We start from the raw sequence: 18561 nt of genomic DNA on the forward strand, positions 1-18561 counted from the left end.
AGCCGCCGCCCCTCGGAGTGGCTCCCGCGCCGCGAAGGGGCCGAGCCCCAGAGGCGCGCGCAGGAGGCGTGGGGCGAGGTGCGCGGCCGCACTGCGCGCCTAACAAAGCGGGCGGGAAGTTTGCGGTTCGGCGTGCGCGGCAGCTCCCAGCAGGCCTCGCACACCCCCGGGGCCATCAGTGAGCCCGGGCTGTGCGTGTGGGGTAAACTGAGGCGCAGAGCGCTCCAGTGGAGGGGCTGACCCTCCGTAGGGAGAGTTCTGCGCCCCTCGCTCCTCCCCGCGCCTTGGAGGAAGAGAGGCCGGAGCCCTGTCGGTCTGATTTCTCCTCCAGATGCCCCTGGAGGCTCCAACTCCTGCCTTTCTTTAGAGTCTGGAGCCCTTGGCTCCAAGTCCAGACGGTGCCCGCCCCTCCCCCAGCCCGGCGGGGCGGAAGCCGCCTCCCTCGGTCCGCGCCGCCGCCGGCTCCCCCGGAGCAGAGCTGCGCCCGCCCCCGGTGAGGACCCCCGGGTCACCCGCGCGGCCGCAGCAGAACTGCACCGAGAAGCTTCCCAGCCCTGGGGAGCGCGCTGAAGCGCGCTGTTAGGAGGAGCCCCAGGGCCCCTCCACGGGGTTTGGGGGGAGACCCAGAACAGCCTCCCGCGGGCACCGGGTGTTTCTCCTTGTGGCTGGGAGCGCAGGGAAGGCAGTGACCCCAGGTTGGGTCCCTTGGCCTGGGAACTTAGTATCCCGCTCAGCCCGCCTCCAACTTCCCTTCGGTGAAGAAGAGAAGTGGCTTCCCTGTTGGACCCTCTTCCTCGCTTTCTTCTCCCCCCACGTCCTACTCCAACTGCTGTCTGCTCTTTCTCCCCACACGCAAGACCGAACCGGTGCCCGCTTCCTGGCTCGGACGCAGGCGCGGAGAGCCAGCCAGGTGCAGCCTGCTCCGGCAGCGATCCCACCTCACCAGCCGCCCCCACCCCAACGTCCAGCAGCTATCTTGTTCGCAAGAGGCGCTAGCAAAGTGGGGCTTCTGCAGCGGTCCCAAGCGGGAGCATCGCTGTAAGGAGTGGGGTGGTGAGATGGGAGCGAGGCCGCCCTTTACGGGGGGCTCCGGGCTTACAGAGAAAGGAGCCCCGGGCCAGGGCGGGCGGGGCGAGGCCGCATCCCCGGAGCCCGGTTCTGACGCTGCTGAGGGGAGCTCTGGGCACAGGTGAGATTAGCGAGCAGAAGCGAGGTGCTCTAAAGGCCCAGAAGCCACCCGGAACCACAAATCAAGAATAGCTGAAAGAGGGAAAAAAAAGACCCTGAAAACACCCAGATGTATAATTAGCATTGACACTGGCTTCCCCCCACCCCAAGCCAAAACCGTGGGTGCCTCTGCCCCATGCTCTGCTGTGGAGCTGGCGGCCCTGGGGACCGGGCAGCTGGTTTCAGAGCTGAGGGCTGGGGAGCTCCGGACCAGGGCTGCACCTCTCACCTCCCCAAGCTTCCTTCCCCTGCTGCCTCCGGGCTGCCCAGAGAGTGACCTCTGGCTCTCTGGTAGAACCCCGAAATTCTACAATTTCAGAGGGTCTCAGACTCCTGAACTTCGTGAAGACCTCCCACGCAAGAGGGAGGCTTGAATCCGGGAGGTGCGGAGACCGGTCCAGGTTAGTGAGTGTAGCTCCCCCACTTCCCTTGGTATCTCTGTGCTAACCAGGTCAGCCTTCACCTTTAAGCGCACCCAAGGGGCAGCGCGGCCCTCCCTGCCACCGTCTGTAAATCAGAGGCCAAGACTATTCAGAGCCTAAAAGTTGGGCCTGGAATACAAGTGGCTTTTTTTTTCCCAGAGAGATACCAAGTGGCCACCCTCAGCCGCTCTCTGCCTTTCCTCCCCCACCCCCACAAGCTGGGGAAAGAACAGCCTTTACCTTGCAGTGATAATTAAGGCCAAAGTGGCCCACCATTGTGTCCCTGTCCTGGAGCCGTCTGAGTCGCTTCCGTTCCGTCCCGGTCTCCTCTTTTGAAGTAGGCCGGGCCTGGTGTTCTGATCAAGGCTGAATTTCGGCCTGAATTTTCGCAGAGTGGAGGAAGGCGCTTTAGTGTGAAATAACCTGGGTATTAAACAATCATAATGACCAAAAAATAACCACTGAACTGGGAAGGTAGCTTAGCCCTACAGCATTTGTGTAGCTCCAGTGGGGCCCTCCTTGGATTCCTACCATCACAAAGACAGTAAAAACCAAAAAAAGCAACCTCCTCCAGGGTGAACTCCCCAGCCTGTGCTGCCCCTTGAGTTATCAACGGGCCCAGCGCTGCGGCCCCCCCAGGGGCGGGCCAGAGTGCTGGGCATTCCTTGATGCAGCAAGAAGTCAATGCTCAGAGGACCCAAGCTTTGAAAGCAAAGAGGGCACAAATTTCCACTCGTTCATCCTCTTACCTCTTCTGTAGTCTCTTCCCTCCTTGGCCCTGGGGACCCCGACTCCTGGATTGTGAGGTGAACCAACCGCAGGGAACGTGGGTCCACACGGCCTGCCGCTTCCTCTCTCCTGCGCTCCTGCTGGGCGCGGAGAGGCCCTGCCCGGCTGATCCCGCTGCAGCTCCCGGGGGAGACTGCGGCGTCACCGTCGAGGAGTGGTCGGGAAGTCGTGACGAGGGAAGGGAGACCGCTGGGACGCCGGTCCTGGGTGATTCCCCAGCACAGCCCGCGCGACGATCTGACGGCTTGCTCCAGGGCTCTGTCCCCCCGCCCCCGGGCCGAGCTCACAGCGAGGATCTCGGTGCCATTTTTGTGCCGGGCGCTGACCCGTCCACGCTTACTGCGGACCACAGGACCCAAAGGCCGGGAATAGGGAGGTGGCCTCGCCTTCACCTCCGGAGAAGTCTCGGGGACCTGGGATTGCGCGCTCCAGCGCAGGCCGGGGAGGTTGGCACCGCAGGGGGTTCAGCGGGAAGCCAAAGAGGGCCTGGCTCGCCGCAGGAGTCCCAGCAGTTGGGGGTGCAGAGGGCAGGGACCTACTAGAGGAGTGTTAGAAACGGGGCTTTCAGATCCCCCTTGGTGCCCTGGAATTTAAACGTGATAGAGATGGTAGTTACGCAGGTCCATCCTGACTCTGCGGCCCCACAGCCTCGGCTCAGGGATGGGGGCCGATGAGTGGGGAGGAGGCTCTACCCAGGCCCCAGCTCGGGGCGTGGCTGCGGGCTCCCCGATCCCTGCACCCTGGCGGAGAAGCTTCTGCCCGATTTTGTGCCCATGTGAGGACTGGGTCAGGGTCTTAGCGCGCCTGGATACCTCTGCTCCCTCCAGGCGCCAGTCCCTTTCGCCCCTTTCCCAGCCCTGGGTCTCCTGGTCCCGGGAAGTCACCGTCCTCCCCACCCTTAGGCAGCGAGCTAGCGAAAGCCACCCGGCCCGGGACAGAGCAGCACCTCCATCCTCCGGAGCCGGCCAATTAATCAGAGCGTAAGGAGCCGGAGGAGTTGTAATGCGGCGGCTTGGAACGAGGGGGCGCTAACGAGGTCGTTAACCTGCGGTAAAGATGGGAGCGGTCTCGCCTGGCCGCCCCTGCGTCCCTGGGGCCCTTCGGTCGCCCGGGTCTGGGCTGCTTCCCCGTCTGCCCCGTTGTTTCACTTCTCTGTCCTGCCCCATCTCGTTTTCTGGCGGTCCCCTAGGAGCACCCTTTCTCTGTGCGTGCTTCTAGTTCTTTGCACCGCTGTCCCTTGTAACCTTTTAGGGGCCCGTTTGAAGCCGAAAGAACTTAGAGGTCCTGGGGATCGCCCCTGCCTCGGCTCAAGGGCCGCAGTCGAGGCCAGGCTGTCGTTGTGGGAACTGGAGGCCCCCCAAGTTCCCAGCCCCACCATGCAGAAAGGGGGAAGGGGAAGACGGCTCCTGAAACTTTCAGCTGGGGCCAGGTCAAGACGTGGCAGGGAGGGGCGGCAGACGTCCAGGCTCAGGGCAGAAGCTCAGCCCAGGTCGTTTTGATTAGAGCCGCAGACATGGCAGTGTGTCCTCGCCTGGCACGTGTGGTATGTAAGGCAGGGATGGGGCTTGGGGGCCGCCTTGCCTCAGTTCTGGTGTTTTCAGGCAGGCACTTAAAAATATCAATTTTTTTTGTTTGTTTGGTGGTACCGGGAACTGAACTCAGGACCTTGCACTTGCCAGGCAGGCACTATACCACTGAGCTATATCCCTGGCAGCCTTGGGATTTCAGCACATGATAGGTGAGCAGGTGCCTGAGGGGCCAGGGAGGGGCTGGTGACAGTGACCTCTCTGACCTCCTGCTGCACATGACAGTCCCCTTTCATTTGTCTGATCAGAAGCCCAAGTCCATTCACCTCCTCCCTCTGCATCCTATTTTTGGTTGTTTTTTTTTTTTTTTTTTTTTCAGGAGAGGGTCTCACTGTGCAGTTCAGGCTGGCCTTGAGCTCATTTTGTAGGTCTCAAACTGGTCTCGAACTCACAGTGATCCTCCTGCCTCAGCCTGGTGAGTGCTGAGATTACAGGTGTGTGGCACCACATCCAGAATTTTTGGCCATTTGTAGGCAAATGGTGGAGGGGTTCTTAGCATGTTGGGGTCCCCCCTTGATACTTCAAATTTTGATCAGAAGTGCTGATCCTTCCCAACCCAGTGTACTCACGTAATATCAAAGTCCATAAATTTAGAAGGTTCACACTCCTTTCTCAGAGTTCCTCCTTGGATGAATCAAGGACCTTGTGTTTAGAAAACACTGAGACCCAACACAGTCGGTTAATGTGGGCTCCTCGGGGAGTCCGTGTCTCCTTCTGGAGAACAGGAGGACGGGAGACAGAAAAGCTTCCCTGGGGAAGTTGATCTTGCACAGCAAGTGTTGGTACCAACTGCCCGGGGACGTTACACTTGGGCAAACGCCCATGTGCTAAAACCCTGCTGGAAATGTAGACTGTCTGCAAACCGTCCTCTGGCTAACCCTTCCAGCCAAGAATGTTCCTTTACGTCCCTTATGGATTCATCTATTGGGTTTTCTCAGGATCCCCAATTTTTTTTTTTTTCCTTTGGTTCTTTGAGAAAGGGTCTGTTATATGTGCCAGGCTGGCCTTGAACTCACTATGTATCCCGGGCTGGCCTCGAACTCGCAGTAATCATGATCCTCCTGCCTCAGTCTCCCAAGTGCTGGGTTTACAGGTGTGTGCCACCACGCCTGGCTAAGGGCCCCAATTCTGCATGGGTTGAGGACCCAAGCCAAGTTCAGAGGTTGGGGATGTGAAACTCTATGCTAAAGGATTTGCTCCTAAGCATTCTGATAATCTTGTGTAGGAGCCAAGCAGTAGGTAGTCCCCCGACAATCCTGGGGGCCCCCCCTCGTTTCACCAGCTTTATGTGTTGTGGTTGATTTCCACATAAATTCCAGAAGGACTTGGGTCTGCCCTAGTTTTGTAAAAGTGGCCTGGTCTCCTCGCCCAGGAGAAATGACAGCACGGGGTCTCCCAGAAGGAAAGGCAGGCTTGTTTGAAGTCTGAGAAGTGAACAGATTTTCTTTTTCTGGGGCCGTGTTCAGACAAATTAGGGAAACTGGAAGTTATCTGGTCTACTGTACCGCTCCCTCCACACGCCACGCAGCCCAAGGGCTCCTGGGTCCCCCAGTTGTCTGTCTTCTCTGCTTGAAGCAGAGGGGACTGGGAGACCCCAACCCATTCTGGGCTGCCACAGTGACCCCCTGCCAGCCCAGCCCTTCTGATCTGTGACCGGAAGCCAATAGCTGGCTGATGGTATTCAAACCCCTGCTTGAAAATAAAAAGGGAAAAAAAAATAAACAACTTTCTGCTTGGGACACTTTAAACTGAATAACTCTGGCCGTGAAAACCTGACCTAAATGCTTTTAATCAGAGCAGAAGAAACATATGCCCATTTGCTCCTCGCTTTACTAATTAAAGGGAGCTAATTGGTATTTTTCGGGAACTTCCAACTGGGGGTCAGGAGCCTCTAGACATCTTTTCTCCCCTCCCTGCTCTGCTAGATCCCGCCCTCCCCCACAGGGCCGCCCCCACCGTGGAAGTGGCCTCTTTCCCGCAGACAATGGGGAGGGGGGTGCCCCAGGCCCTCTGGCTCCACCTCTGCATGGAACTTTGGTCCTGGAAAAGAAACGCTGCCATTGGCGGGAAGTTGTCACCCCCTGCAGGGCTGTCCCCCTTCTCCTGGCCCTGGACTTGTTCCTGGAGCTGCCAGGCCAGCAATGCCAGCTGTGGGGTGTGGCTCCCACAGTGCTGAGCTCAGCCCAGCACCGCACACAGTAGGTGCTCAGTAAGTGCTTGCCAAATGCCGAGTAAAGCTCCCCGCCAGGCGAAAGTCTGTGTCTTGTGTGGAGAATTTGTGGAGCATCTGGGGAGCTCCGAGGCCTCGTGGCTGCCCCAGGAAGTGGGCAAGACCTGCTTTTTCTGAAGCGGTTCTCAGAGGCTGTTCAGTTCCAACCCTCTGTCCCCTTCTTCTCTTTTCATTTGCTGAGGCAGGATGGCTGCTGTCACCCCAGCGAAGGGAAGGGGTTCACCCCATGCCCGGTGAATGCTCGCCACCACTCCCCTGCCCTTCTCCCGGGAGATCCAGATACGTCAGGCTGCAGGGAGTTTGAACCTGAAATGAGCCAGATAATTGCCCCAATTCTCTGATCCTTATTGAAGAGGTAGTTACAGGCCCAGGGGTTCAAGGGGCCTCACTTTTATGGACATCGGTCTAAGTCAAAAGAATACATTACACACAGGCAGGCTGACTCACACCCCTAACCCTGACTGGGGCTCTGAGAACAAAGCGGGCCTCCTCCCCCTCTTGCCCTCCCCTCCCATTCCCGCTCCCGGGCGCCTCCCCCTGCCCCGTCCTTCCCTCCCCCTCCCCTCTCCTCCTGCTCCTCCCCCTCCTCGTCCCCTTCCTCCTCTTACGCAGTTACTATTTATTAAATGACCCCCACGCACTGGGCATCTGGTCGACCTCAAGCACACAGCACGTCCATGAATCCCTGCAACAATTTTAAGAGTGAAGACCTCCAGATTTTGCAGATGTGGAAATTCAAGAGTTACCTTTCGGGGCGTGAATCCTGTGTGTTTGTGCGCGTGCGTGTGTGCGAGTGTGTGTGTGTGCGAGTGTGTGTGTGCGAGTGTGTGTGTGTGTGTTTGATGGGATACGGATATGAATGTTCAAGGATGTCACGGGGATGGAAATAAAATTGAGAATGGGAAGACCTAAAAGTTTTGAAATATTGAACGGGCTCGTAGGAGGCAGACAGCTTGCCCTGCCCTGCAGTGAACACAGAAGCGAAGCAATTAGCTGGCTCATTCCGAGACCCAAATGCTTTCCCTGGAAATGGGCGGATAATGAGGCCGCCAGCATGTTCGCGGTCGCGTTCGCCGGATGCTGCCGCGTTTCCCCGAGCGCCGGGACCGCGGGCGCACGCGGGGGCCGCCCTGCACCCACGCTGCCCACCCGCGCACGCTGGCGCGGGAACGCTGACGCACGCAGCCCGCTCCTTCTGCCTCCAGAGCCCTTAATGACTCAGCCTTGGGAATGAAAATGGGGTTTGGAGGGGGAGATAATGTGCCCGGGGCCGGCTGGGGCGCAGCTGCGCCAGATGTGCGCTCACTAATTAGGCTTCCGAGAGAGCCGGTGCCCGGCTGGGAAACGCACCTCTCTTGGGACCCCAGACCCGGGCAGCGGGCACCACACCACGGTAGGCGCCTGCCCTTCGCTGCCTGCTTCTGGGGTCCCGGGGCCCTCTATCGTTCCCTGCCCTGCGGAGGCTCCCTGGCCCCTCTGTCCTGGGAATAGCCTTGCCTGGGCTCCTCGGTATAAACGGGCCCTCTGCCACGCGGGGAGGGAGGAGGGACCCTGGTCCCTCCCGTCCCGCACTGCCCAGATCCTGGGTGACTCCGACCTCAGATTCAGGCAAGCCGCGTCCGGAGGAAGGGCTGTCTTTATCTGCCCCACCCAGGACTTCATCCAGAGGTGCCCCTCCGGCCAGGCCGTGACCCGCCGCAGGCCCCAGCTGCGCAGGTCTGAGGTCTGTGAAGTAGCCGGCGTGAGAAGCAGTCTTTACCCCCGCGGCCACATGCAAAAGAGCTCAAGCTTCACAGCACCCCTGTCCCGTGGGTCCTTCTCCTCCGGGCCTTCGCGGGGCCTGGGCCCTTGGCAGGACGAGCAAGAGAGCTTGTAAACTGGCTTCTCCTGGAAGGGAGGGGCTGGATCTGTCCTGGCTCTTCTGATCCTGACAGCGCTGCCCCCGTTTCCACCTCCAGTGTCCTTAGGCGCTGCCCCAAATTGGGAATCCAGGAAACCCCAAACTTCCAACAAAGACAGCTCCTAGAGGCTGTCATGGGGTGGTTAGCAGCTCTGATCGCAAGCTACCCACTTCACTTCCTCAGCACCTGGGCCTCCTCCGAGTTGCAAGAGGGGGTCAGAGGGGCTCTGGAGAGATAAAAGGGGGTTCGGGCAGCTGGGATGGGGCGAGGGCGGGGGGCTGCTGGTTAGCTGTCCCTTCCTATGCGGGCCGCACTCCTCTAATTCTGTTTCTCTTGCTTGGCAGAGGGCGCCAAAGGCGACGCCGGCGACCAGCTCCAGGCCCAGCGCAGTGGCCTGCAGGACCGGGCCCTTTCGGCGCGGGCCGGGTAGGCGACCCCAGGGCGCCGCCTAGAGGTCGGTGGCGGCCTCGGCCTCCTCGCCGGCGACAGCTGCCGCCAGAAACTGCAGGCCAACGCAAACCAAACAAAAACCAAATCAAACAAGACAAATTCCAAGCTTGGGCCAGCGGCTAGGCTTTTGGCTCCTCTGACTTTTACGAAACGACCTCCCCCTCTGCCCTAGAAGAAACGTCAGAAAAGGGAGCGGGGCCGGGAAGTCTCAGAAACTCGTGTTCTTTCGGTTTTCAGGGGAAGAGGGGCCCAGTCTTGGCTTCTTGCAGGACCTGTCTTCTGCGCTGCCCCCGCTTACCAGGTAAACTGCCCAGCGCGCCCCGGTTACGCTAGAACTGCTTTCCTTTCAAGGAGGTGGGGAGAAGTCCCTGACTCCTGCAGCTCGGCCATCGATTTTCTGAATAATCTGGAGATGCACGCGCTTTTGGAAGAGTATTTGGAAAACGAACGTCTGCGGGGGACAAGAGCCGCCCAAGCAGCCTGTGCTCCCGAGGGACTGAGCTCAGCTCTGCGGGAACACTGCCCCGGAATCTGAAAGTTGGCTTCTTTTGGGCAAGGTGACCTTGAACAGGTATAATCAGCCTCTGTAGGAAGAGTCTGAGACATCCTTCGGCTCTGGGCAGAGTTCACTTTTCCAGCCTGAGATCTGTGGCTGGGGCCCTGGCGATGAGGGTTGGGAAGGCACCAAGCCCGTAAAAGTGCACACAAAGTGTGTGTGCGCACGGGTGTGTTGTCCGAAGGCTGTGGCCTCTTCAGTTTTTACAAAGGGTCCCGGGGAGCAGTGGAAACCCGGCCATCAGGGGCCCGGACTCAGCCCACCGCCCTGCGCCGGCCCCCTTTGCCCACGGCCAGCCTCTCCAGGAGGGGATGGAAGCCACTTCCTGTCCTCCAGCTGCTAAAGAGCTCCCCCCACTCCCTCTTGGTGCCACAAAGTGGGCAGCAGGCACTCCGTCCACCACCTCAGCGCCCCGTCCACCCCTCCAGCACCCTCAGCTGGGAGCAGGCCAGTCCGCAGTACACTCAGCCTTTCAGAAAAATTCAATGTGCTAGAACACATCCCGGCATTTTCCAAGCCCATTCCATTTTTTATATTTATTTATTTACTTATTTTACTGGGGATCGGATCCAGGGACTTTCATTGAGCTCTATCTGCAGCCCCTTTTTATTTCTCTCTTTTTATTTGTTTTTTTGTTTTTGTTTTTTTTTTTTTTTGGTTTTGGTTTTGGTTTTTCTCCGGTACCAGGAACCGAACTCACGACCTTGCGCTTGCCAGGCAGGCGCTTTGCCGCTGAGCTAAATCCCCAGCCCCCATATTTATCTCTTTTTAAAAAAAATTTACTACAGTGTCTAAATAAGTCGCCCAGGCTGGGCTCGAACTTGTGTTCCTTCTGCCTCAGCTTCCCAGAGTGCTGGGATGACAGGCGTGTGCCACCGCCGCACCAGGGCTCATATCATTTTCTCATCTGTTTTTAAAAGAACATCTCCGGGAGGACTTTGGCTTCATGTTCTGGGGCGAGGGCTGCACCTGTGTGTCTGTGGGATCCTAGGCCCCTCCTGGGCCTGCAGCTGGGCCCAGACCCTGCACCCCAGTGCAGCCTGAGCTAACATCAGGCCCCCCACAGGTTGGGTGGCTGAATAACTTCGAGGTGGTTCTATCCCTTTGTTCCCCTACCCAAAGGAGCCCTATGTAGGCCCCTCAGGTAGACAACAAAACAAAACAAAACCAGAGGTCAATAACTCTGTTCCCAATTATCTCAAATCCAAGGCTTTGAAAAACAATCGATCTTTTAAAGTTTTGGTTTACAGTGTCTGTCGAATCCAGAGCCCCCAGTGTCCAGAGCAGAAAAGAACTAGGGTGAGGAAAGTTACGGCACAGGTAGTTTTCCTTGGGATTTTGAGGCCTTTAGGTAGCCAGACAGGACCCGGTGTCGGTGCCTGCGAAGACGACTATGAATTGCGTTCTCTGTCCCCTGCGGGAGCCCCAACCACCGGCTCCGTTCCCTGGGGGCCTGGCGGCTTATCTCCAGTCCCCTCCTCAGGCACCTGGCAATAAAAGGGCTGGGCAGGGCAAAGTTCTGGCGGCTAGAGGGGCGAAAAACAACCAAACAGAAAAAACAACCAAGCAGAAAACCCGCATTCAGCGGAAAGGTGCAAGCGCAGAGGCCGCAGCAGGGTGTGGCTCCTGCTTCCCGCTTGGGCTGGAGCTTCGAGCCCCCACCTGGGAGCCCTGGGCACAATTGCTCGGGCCCTGGGGAGCCCTGGGAGGCCGGGGGAGGCTCTGATTGATCACTGGTGGTGGAGCAGAGGCTCAGGACCGGGGCATCTGGCTGCTTCTCTCCACGCGGAACGAAGTTTGTGCAAGCCGCTTCTTGGGCTCGTAAATTTGTTTCCCCTTTCTTTTAACCTGCCCCCGGCCGCCTTTCTTTGCAGGCCAGGAGGGGATGTAAACCATTTGAAGTTCATCAACAGGGTGAAGTTTTATTGGATTTCCGGTCCCCAAGATTTATACCCAGGAGGGTGAGGGTGAGGCCAGGCGGACTCCCTCCCTCCTTACCTCGGGTTTCCCTGCCGGACACGTGGCCGCTCAGACTGTCGCCTCTGGGATGGACTCACACTCTGCACCTTGCAACAGAGTTGCATCCAGCGCTGTCGCCGGCCATAGCTCAGGTGAGCACGTAGTGTGTGGAGCACCGGTGTGTGGGTGTCTGCAGAGGTAGGGGCGGGATTGTGGGGACACAGGCTCCAGGCTGCAGGGCAGGAGGAGGGAAAAGCGATCGTGTTCCTGTGTCCTAGTCCAGGTCTTAGCCTGCAAGATCCACCGCAGCTTTGGAACGGGGGCTGGGGATTTAGCTCAGTGGCACAGTGCCTGTCTTGCAAGCACAAGGTCGTGAGTTCAATTCCCGGTACCGGAGAAAAACAAAACAAAACAAAGCAAATTTGGAACAGGCTTTTCTTACCTGGGGGAGCTTAGTGCCCCAGGCGCCCGAGCCTTCACACATTTCTGCGGGGTGCTTTCCCGGTGACCGTCCAACTCACCCTGGTGTCCCCTCCGAACCCCACTTTGCCCTGTGCTTCCCAGGGGCTCTGGTACTTACCGACACTGCCTTTTCCGTCTGTCGCTTCCTTTCTCAGTACCGGGTCGCCCCACTGTCCTGGCGACAGCCCAGTCTCAGAGCTGGGGGATCATGTAGGGTGGAAGATTTGACCTCTCAGAGCCACTCTGGAGGCCAGGTGACCCTGGAGCCGGGACTGGCCAGGTGGCCGGTGCCAGGTGGTACTCCTTGGTCATGGGGAGAGCTGAGAATCCTTCTCATCTGTGGAGAGTTCCCGCTGTGGAGACAGAGGCCAAGCAGGTATCTCAAAGTGGCCCTGCCTGAGCTGGAGTCTCTTGGAAAACAGAAGTTTCTGGAAAATGACCTGCCAGGACCAGCTCCGAGCAGCTGTTACCTGCAGTCCCGGGTCCAGTTCTTCGGACGAGTTGTTCGCTGGCCACTGGGTCTGCGGGAGGAGGTGAGGGAAATAAGTTACAGAGGGGAGTAAGTTCAGCGGTGAGGGGGCCGTTCTGTTCCGTTGGGGCCGCAGGATGGCCGCAGCGGCCGCCCCAGCGAGCCCTGGGCCTGGAGCTTGAACTGGGACTGCTGAGTGGATTAGGTAGTTTGATGTTGTTGGGCCTGGGCTTCTGAACACAACGACATCAAACCACCCGATTCACGGCAGTTACTGCTCCTTGCTTAGCCGGAGGAGTGGGGGTGCAGGGGCTCAGGGCTGGCGGGATGGTTTCCTGGAGAGATCAGGGGAATTTGGGGTGTCTTCTCACTTCTGGACATTTTCTGCATGTTTGGGGCACAAGGGGGTCTTTCCAAAGCCACCTCCCAGGCAGTGGCCAGGTCATTCTGCAGAGCCCAACGTGGGGCTCAGAGCTTCGGGCCTCCTGCTCTGGGGTCCTGGGCTCTTGTCTGTGCTCAGAACCTTCCAGAGACTCCACAGTGCAACTGCAGAGGGGCACACGCGCTTGAAGCCTGGGCTTCCACAGGGACATAGGAGGCCCTGGAGATCTTGGTGACCTTTTGGGGGGACCAGGCTCCCCCTCAGCAGGAAGTTTTAGGTCCTTCAGGAGGGCTCAGTAGGTCCCTTTCGGAGGAAGAAAAACTCAGGATTCTCTGTGACCTCAGCCCACAGGCGCTCAGGTCCGCCTAGGCCCCCTAGTGGGGCAAGTGCTCCAGAGGCAGGTTCAGGAGAGCCGCGTTCTCTGCTAGAGTCCAGTTGCCGCCTCCTCCGCTGGGCTCAGGGCTGGGTTGTGGGCTCCCTCCGGGTCCTCAGGGCCAGGTCCTCGGAGCCGTTCTGAGGGAGGCTCTTGCAGGCAAAGCTGCTAGGCATTCAGCAGAGACTGGTGCCAATCCAGCCGGGGCTGGGCAGGGTGAACCTGTGCTACCCTCTCTGACCCCGGCCCTCTTCAGACTGCTGGCTCGGTGCCCGGCGAAGGAGTCCCTAGAAGCGAAGCGCTGGTGGAAGGCGGGTGGGGGACTCGCCAAAGCATAAGCTAACTTTTGTTCCTCAACTTTCCCCCCTGCCTGAGGCAGAGGAAATATGCGAAGGGGCCCGGAAGAGGCTGGACCGGATGGGGCTCCGGTGGCGCCAGGCTGACTTGGAGGGCCAAGGGGCTCAGGAACAAGGGGCCTCTGCTGGGACTGAGAGGCCCTGGGGGACGCGCTCCGAGCACGAGGAAACGCAGCCTCACCCCACTGTCATGCTGCTTAAGGCCAGCAGCGCTGTCCCCGGGCATTTTGCTGTCTTGGGTCTGGGTCCAGAGGGCAGGGACGCCTCCTCCGCCTTACCTTGCTTCTCCGCTGCTCCCAAAGCTGCTCCAGGCTTGGAGCCATCGCTGGCGTCCCTCGGCCACCCCCTGTCAGGAAAAGTGCTGTAAAAAGAAAAAAGGGGGATGTCCGAGAGAAAGGAGGGAATAAAGCCTTTGGAAAAGCAGAGGGTTTTACGACAGCCACAGGGTTTATGGAAGCAATTCCGTAATAACCTTCTACCTGCTCGCCTCTCTCCGCCCCGCCTGCCGCCCACCCCGTTTGGCCGCCTGGACCCCCCTCCCCAACTCCCAGGAAGTCAGCCACCCCTACCCACCGCCCTGGACACCCTTGAGGGCCAAGAGTCTGTAAGGAGATTCCTTTCGCCTCTGATGTCCTAGGAGAGAGCTTGGCAGAAGATTTCCTTCCTTAATCAGTGAGACGTGCACTCGGGGGACGTGGAAGTAACAGGATTTGAACTGAGGTGTGCACGGTCGGTAGGGTACCTGTTGGGAGGTCCTTTGGGATAAAGGACATCCTGATTTCCCCCTCCAAGGGGACACATGTCCCCGTGCCTCGCTGTTTTCCAGAGTGGCTCCGGGCTCTGGTCCTGGGACAGAAGAAATCTTTATCCTTGAGGTAGGCTGGGGGCTTCTCTAACCTGGTTCTACACAGCCGTGCTCGGCGTGAGCTCCAACAGTCACCTGAGGACTCTCACTCAGTTCACACCTGTTCACCTCGGCCTCACACTCACCCAAGACACACGTGTGCACAAGTAAAGTGCTCCCACGCCCAGGAAATAAGCATCACACAACACACGCTGTCTCTGCCGTGTGGGGCAAGATAATTCAGTAGAGGATTTCATGGTCACACAAAAAAACAAAAAAAGTCACCAGATTTCATGACCTTTCCCCAATCTGGAGTATTTCCTTCATCTCCCAGAGGAAGTCATAATAGAATCCAGCCTGAAGTCAGACAGGCGTTTGCTTGAGACAGTATGGTGTACGTTCTTCTTCCCCACCCCACATCAGCTAATATTTCATAGCCACAATTCAGGTACACAAACAGCCAGGTTTTTGGCTTCTCCCTACGTGTGCAGATGATTATAAAAATGTACATACGAGCTTCTGGGCCATGGATCTTAATGTGGTCAGAATGGTTCATCTGTACCCATCACAGAGGTTACACGCCTGTGCACTTATGCAAGATTAGATCCCCTAGGCCAGCGCCCAGGGACATGGAGTGTTAGAACTGTGCAGACCTGTTCTGCGCACAGCATGGAGCACATAGGTGCGCACACACACACACACACACTGGGATTTGAAATAGACACACAGGATATATTTATCTATGCAAATACAGCATGCATCCCTTTTAGCTTAGCTTAATAATTTAACAAACAAACTGTTTCCCCCTTTTCTTGCGTTGTTTGGCCTTTTTCTTCTCTCTCCCATTTCCTTCCCGCCCTCTAGATTTTCTCCCTTCTCACTGCCAAGGACCCTGATCAAGCCTCCCCCAGAGCACACCACTCACCCGCTGGTTCCCGCCGGTGGCCAGCGACAGCCTCTGCTCTTCAGGCCTGGCTCCTCTGCTGCTGGCTGCTCAGGGCCCCAGCGTGGCCAGGGCTGCCGCTTGTCCTGTGTGCTCTTCCCAGCTTCCCGGCCCCAGGCCCCAGCTGTGCTCAGGCTCGGGCAGGCTGCACTGCAGCACTGCCAGGGCAGGCAGGGTTTTCCTTCTTTCTCTTTAGGACTGGGGGTGGGGTGCACAGCAATTCTGCTCTCTCAGGACGGAGGGCCCCCGTGGAAGTGACCCCCTCCTTGGAGTCTTTAGAAGAGGAGCTTCAGGGTCTCCCTGTTTGCTCCCTTCATGGTGGGTGCCATTATGTGGGGAGAAATTTAATAATGTTTGTGGGGGTCCCGGGGTTCTCAACATCTAGGCAAGGGGCGCCCTTTCAGTGATCATTTTAATAATTTGCCTGAGCTGGAGTTGAACTCCAGCTTGGGCCCGGTTTTCCTTTTGAGGGGGGCTTGTTTCCTGGTTCATCCACACCACCACCCAGAAGGCTGTGAGGTGGGGAGCAGGCCCCAGGGACTGGGGGGCAAGTTCATGCTCTCCCCTCTAAAATCACTGCTTAGGAGAAGACCCAGACCTCCTTAACCTGTCATTTTCAAATTGTCCCTGTCCTCCACTTCTAAGGGAAGAAGGGCACCCAGGAGCCCCGGGAATTCGGGACAGCTCCCCAGGCAGGTGGTGACCTACAGACCTGAGAGGGGTCTGCTGGAACGGCTCCCTCCCTCCTGCTCAGCGCAGCCTGGGACTGAGATGCTTTTCGTTCTCCAAGTTCTCCCTATGCGAGGGCGGCCCTGGACCTCCAGACAGGCGGCCCCAAAGTCAGGGCCGGGGCAGTGGAAGCCAGGAGGGCAGGGCGGCAGGCAGGGCCCGGTGCCTGCGCAGCTTGGGTTCTTAAGGACAGCCCAGCACTATGACTCTTCCATAAATAAAGAGCCCGGGCCCACAGTTCGCATGTCCTTTTGGGCCCTAATTTATACGCTACAGAAAATCGTACACTCGGCCGCCATGCTTCATAACACCGTTATTTATGGCAGGGGAGGAGATTTTTTTTCTTTGCCTGAAGAGTATATTTATTACAGGTAAAGGCCGCTGCACACTCCGTAAGGCTGGAGGATCGAGAACAGGTGCTTTGCCTGAGTTGTGATCCACTGGCTCTGCACCCAGCCTCTGGCTGGCGAGCCTGGGGAGCTCTCTGACTTTCCTAAGCGCCCAAACGCTACTTAGAAGAATTTGCATTGGATTTTGGTCCCCCGCCACACACTTGAGTCCTATGGAAAAAGCAGATCTTCACGCTGTTTGGTTCCGGATCTGCTGGGCTGTAGCCCTCCGCGGAGAGCGGGGGTGGGCTAGGAGGGGGCCGGCTGGGCGCCAGCATTGATCTTTAAAAAATCATTTTGAAATCGCCATAATGTGAAGAAATATGGCGCTGCGCCCTCGTATTTCACACGTAATGACACGAGATGGCTTCATTTGGTAAGGAAAGCGGGCGGGAGTGTGTCTGTGCGCGTCCGGAGGTGACCCGCAGCCTTCTAGGGTAGAGGGGCAACTGCCACAAGGATCAGACCCCAAGTTAGAATGGCCCCGCTTTTGTTGAAAGGACTCGGGTGGGGGGCTGGCGAGACGGTGCCTCGGAGGGCAGCCTGCCTTCCAGTGGCCCGGAGTGAGGGAATTGGCTAGAAATCTGCACCTAAACCCAGCGGAGGGAGCCCTGCGTGTCTAGGGACGCTGCCTCCCCAGCTGCAGGCCAGGAGAAGCGACTGCACCCAGGGCAGAAACTGGAGGAGTGGCTTCCGGGAGAGGAACCAGGACGCCAGGCGGCGGCCGCGAGGGAGACCCTGCGCAGGGCCGCGGAGTGGATTCTAATCAACCGACTATTTGGAAGCTGGGGTGGCGGGGGAGGCGGGTCCTGCGAAGGGAAGGCAGCGGCAGATGGGGGAAAGCCTGACCCTAGGGCTTGGAGGTCTGCGCTGGTGCCTAGGCCGGCATTAGCATTCGAAGCCCCCCAGGGCGGCAGCAGCCCAGGGTGCAAAGAGCGGCACAGGAGGGTCTCAGAGTTGGCCTGGGCTCCCCGTGTGGAGGCGAGAGATCTGGGGACCCTTTCCCCTTCCTATGCCCCTGCTCCGGGCACACCTCAGGGGAGCTCCCTTAGCGCTCTCTCATACTGAGCTCCCTCCCGCGGGCAATCCGAGCGTCCTGGAGGGTTCATCTGGAAGGAAGGCGGAATAGTTGAGTACCCAGCCAGCCACAAAGGCCCAGGGAACTGAAAAAAAAGAGTTAAATGCAAGGACTTGGCTTAGTTATATTAACTCTTCCGTAGACCCCAGTTTCCGAGGCCTGGAGAAGCCGTTTGACCTCAGCAGGGTCCAGTTTCAGAACACACATCGGATCCTTGGACACTGGCTCCATTTCCTCTCCCTCAGCTACTGAAGGGTGTGTGTGTGTGGGGGGGGAGTTCCCAGTACATCCCCCCAAGTCGCACACGGCGCCCCTCCAGAGAGGACAGCGTCCTATAAAACCCCAATTTCTCCCCATCCTCTTTCCTGCATCTCCTGTGGCTAGCTGGCTGCTGCTGTTGTTTAATAAACATCTTCTGTCAAGGGGACAGAGGAGAGGAAATGAGGGCCTGCGGGGTGGAGGTGGAGGTGTTGGGGGGGGACCGGGCGACCTCTCCTCTAATTATCCTGCAGGGCCTTTCTGGCTGCGCCCCGGGCTGGGGCTCGCTCCCTCCGTCTCTGTCTCTCTCTCCCTCTGCGCCCTCCCTCCCTCCCGCCCGGGGAGCGCGCTCCGCAGCCCCCGCCTCTCTCCGCCCCCGCGCCCCACGCCGAGACCCCCCTTTCCTGCGAAGGCGGGAGGGGGCGGCCGGCGCCCGGGCTGAGGTTACGTGGCCGCCGGAGCCCTGACGTGATAGCACATTGCATCAGCATAAAACAATCCATCCTCGATATGGAGCGCGGTGCGCACGGATGACAGCGCGAGCGCAGCCCCCGCGCCCGATTGATTGATGTCGGAGCTGACGCTTTATCAGGCTGTCGGAAAAACTTTGACCAATCATTTTGCACGGAGCGCCGAGCCGGGTCGCTCCACTGTACTTTGTTGGCTGAGAAGTTGAGCCGGGGGTGGTGGTGGGGGTGGGAGGTGGGGGGCCGGGGGGTCGCGTCCGAAAGCCCTCGCCCCGGTCCGGGTGCCACCTTCCTTCTCCGCCTGCTCGGGCGCCGCCGCGCCGCTGCGAGCGAGCCAGAGAGCGCTCCCTTCCTCCCCCTACGAGCGGGCGCGCGGATAATGTCTGAGAATGTCCATTTCTGGGACGCTTAGCAGCTATTATGTCGACTCGATCATAAGTCACGAGAGCGAGGACGCGCCTCCAGCCAAGTTCCCCTCCGGCCAGTTCGCGGGCCCGCGGCAACCGGGCGCCGCCGAGCACCTGGACTTCCCGTCCTGCAGCTTCCAGCCCAAGGCGCCCGTGTTCGGCGCGTCCTGGGCGCCGCTGAGCGCGCACGCGTCGGGGAGCCTGCCGCCCGTGTACCACCCGTACCTGCAGCCGCAGGGCGCGCCGGCCGCCGAGGGCAGGTACCTGCGCACCTGGCTGGAGCC

General features: G+C 58.8%; 2 protein-coding genes across 2 annotated transcripts; both read left to right on the forward strand.

The window, feature by feature from the left end:
• The first annotated feature begins 3108 nt into the window (after nucleotides 1–3108).
• Nucleotides 3109–14686, forward strand: LOC102014969. Its single transcript, XM_013519067.1, has 7 exons — nucleotides 3109–3213; nucleotides 3294–3418; nucleotides 8500–8581; nucleotides 8778–8906; nucleotides 11036–11272; nucleotides 11738–12115; nucleotides 13182–14686. The coding sequence occupies exons 1-7, from the start codon at nucleotides 3109–3111 to the stop codon at nucleotides 13527–13529; spliced, it is 1404 nt and encodes a 467-aa protein (XP_013374521.1). The 3' UTR covers nucleotides 13530–14686.
• A 3413-nt stretch (nucleotides 14687–18099) lies between these two features.
• Hoxb9 (homeobox B9) lies at nucleotides 18100–18561 on the forward strand (the record flags this gene model as incomplete). The annotated part of the gene is given in 1 exon segment (XM_013519051.1): nucleotides 18100–18561. A coding segment is annotated over 1 exon segment (302 nt), but the record flags the coding sequence as incomplete, so codon positions are not given.

The sequence above is a fragment of the Chinchilla lanigera genome, unplaced genomic scaffold, assembly GCF_000276665.1.
Source record: "Chinchilla lanigera isolate Chin_1 unplaced genomic scaffold, ChiLan1.0 scaffold00050, whole genome shotgun sequence".
In the NCBI taxonomy this organism is placed as follows: Eukaryota; Metazoa; Chordata; class Mammalia; order Rodentia; family Chinchillidae; genus Chinchilla; species Chinchilla lanigera.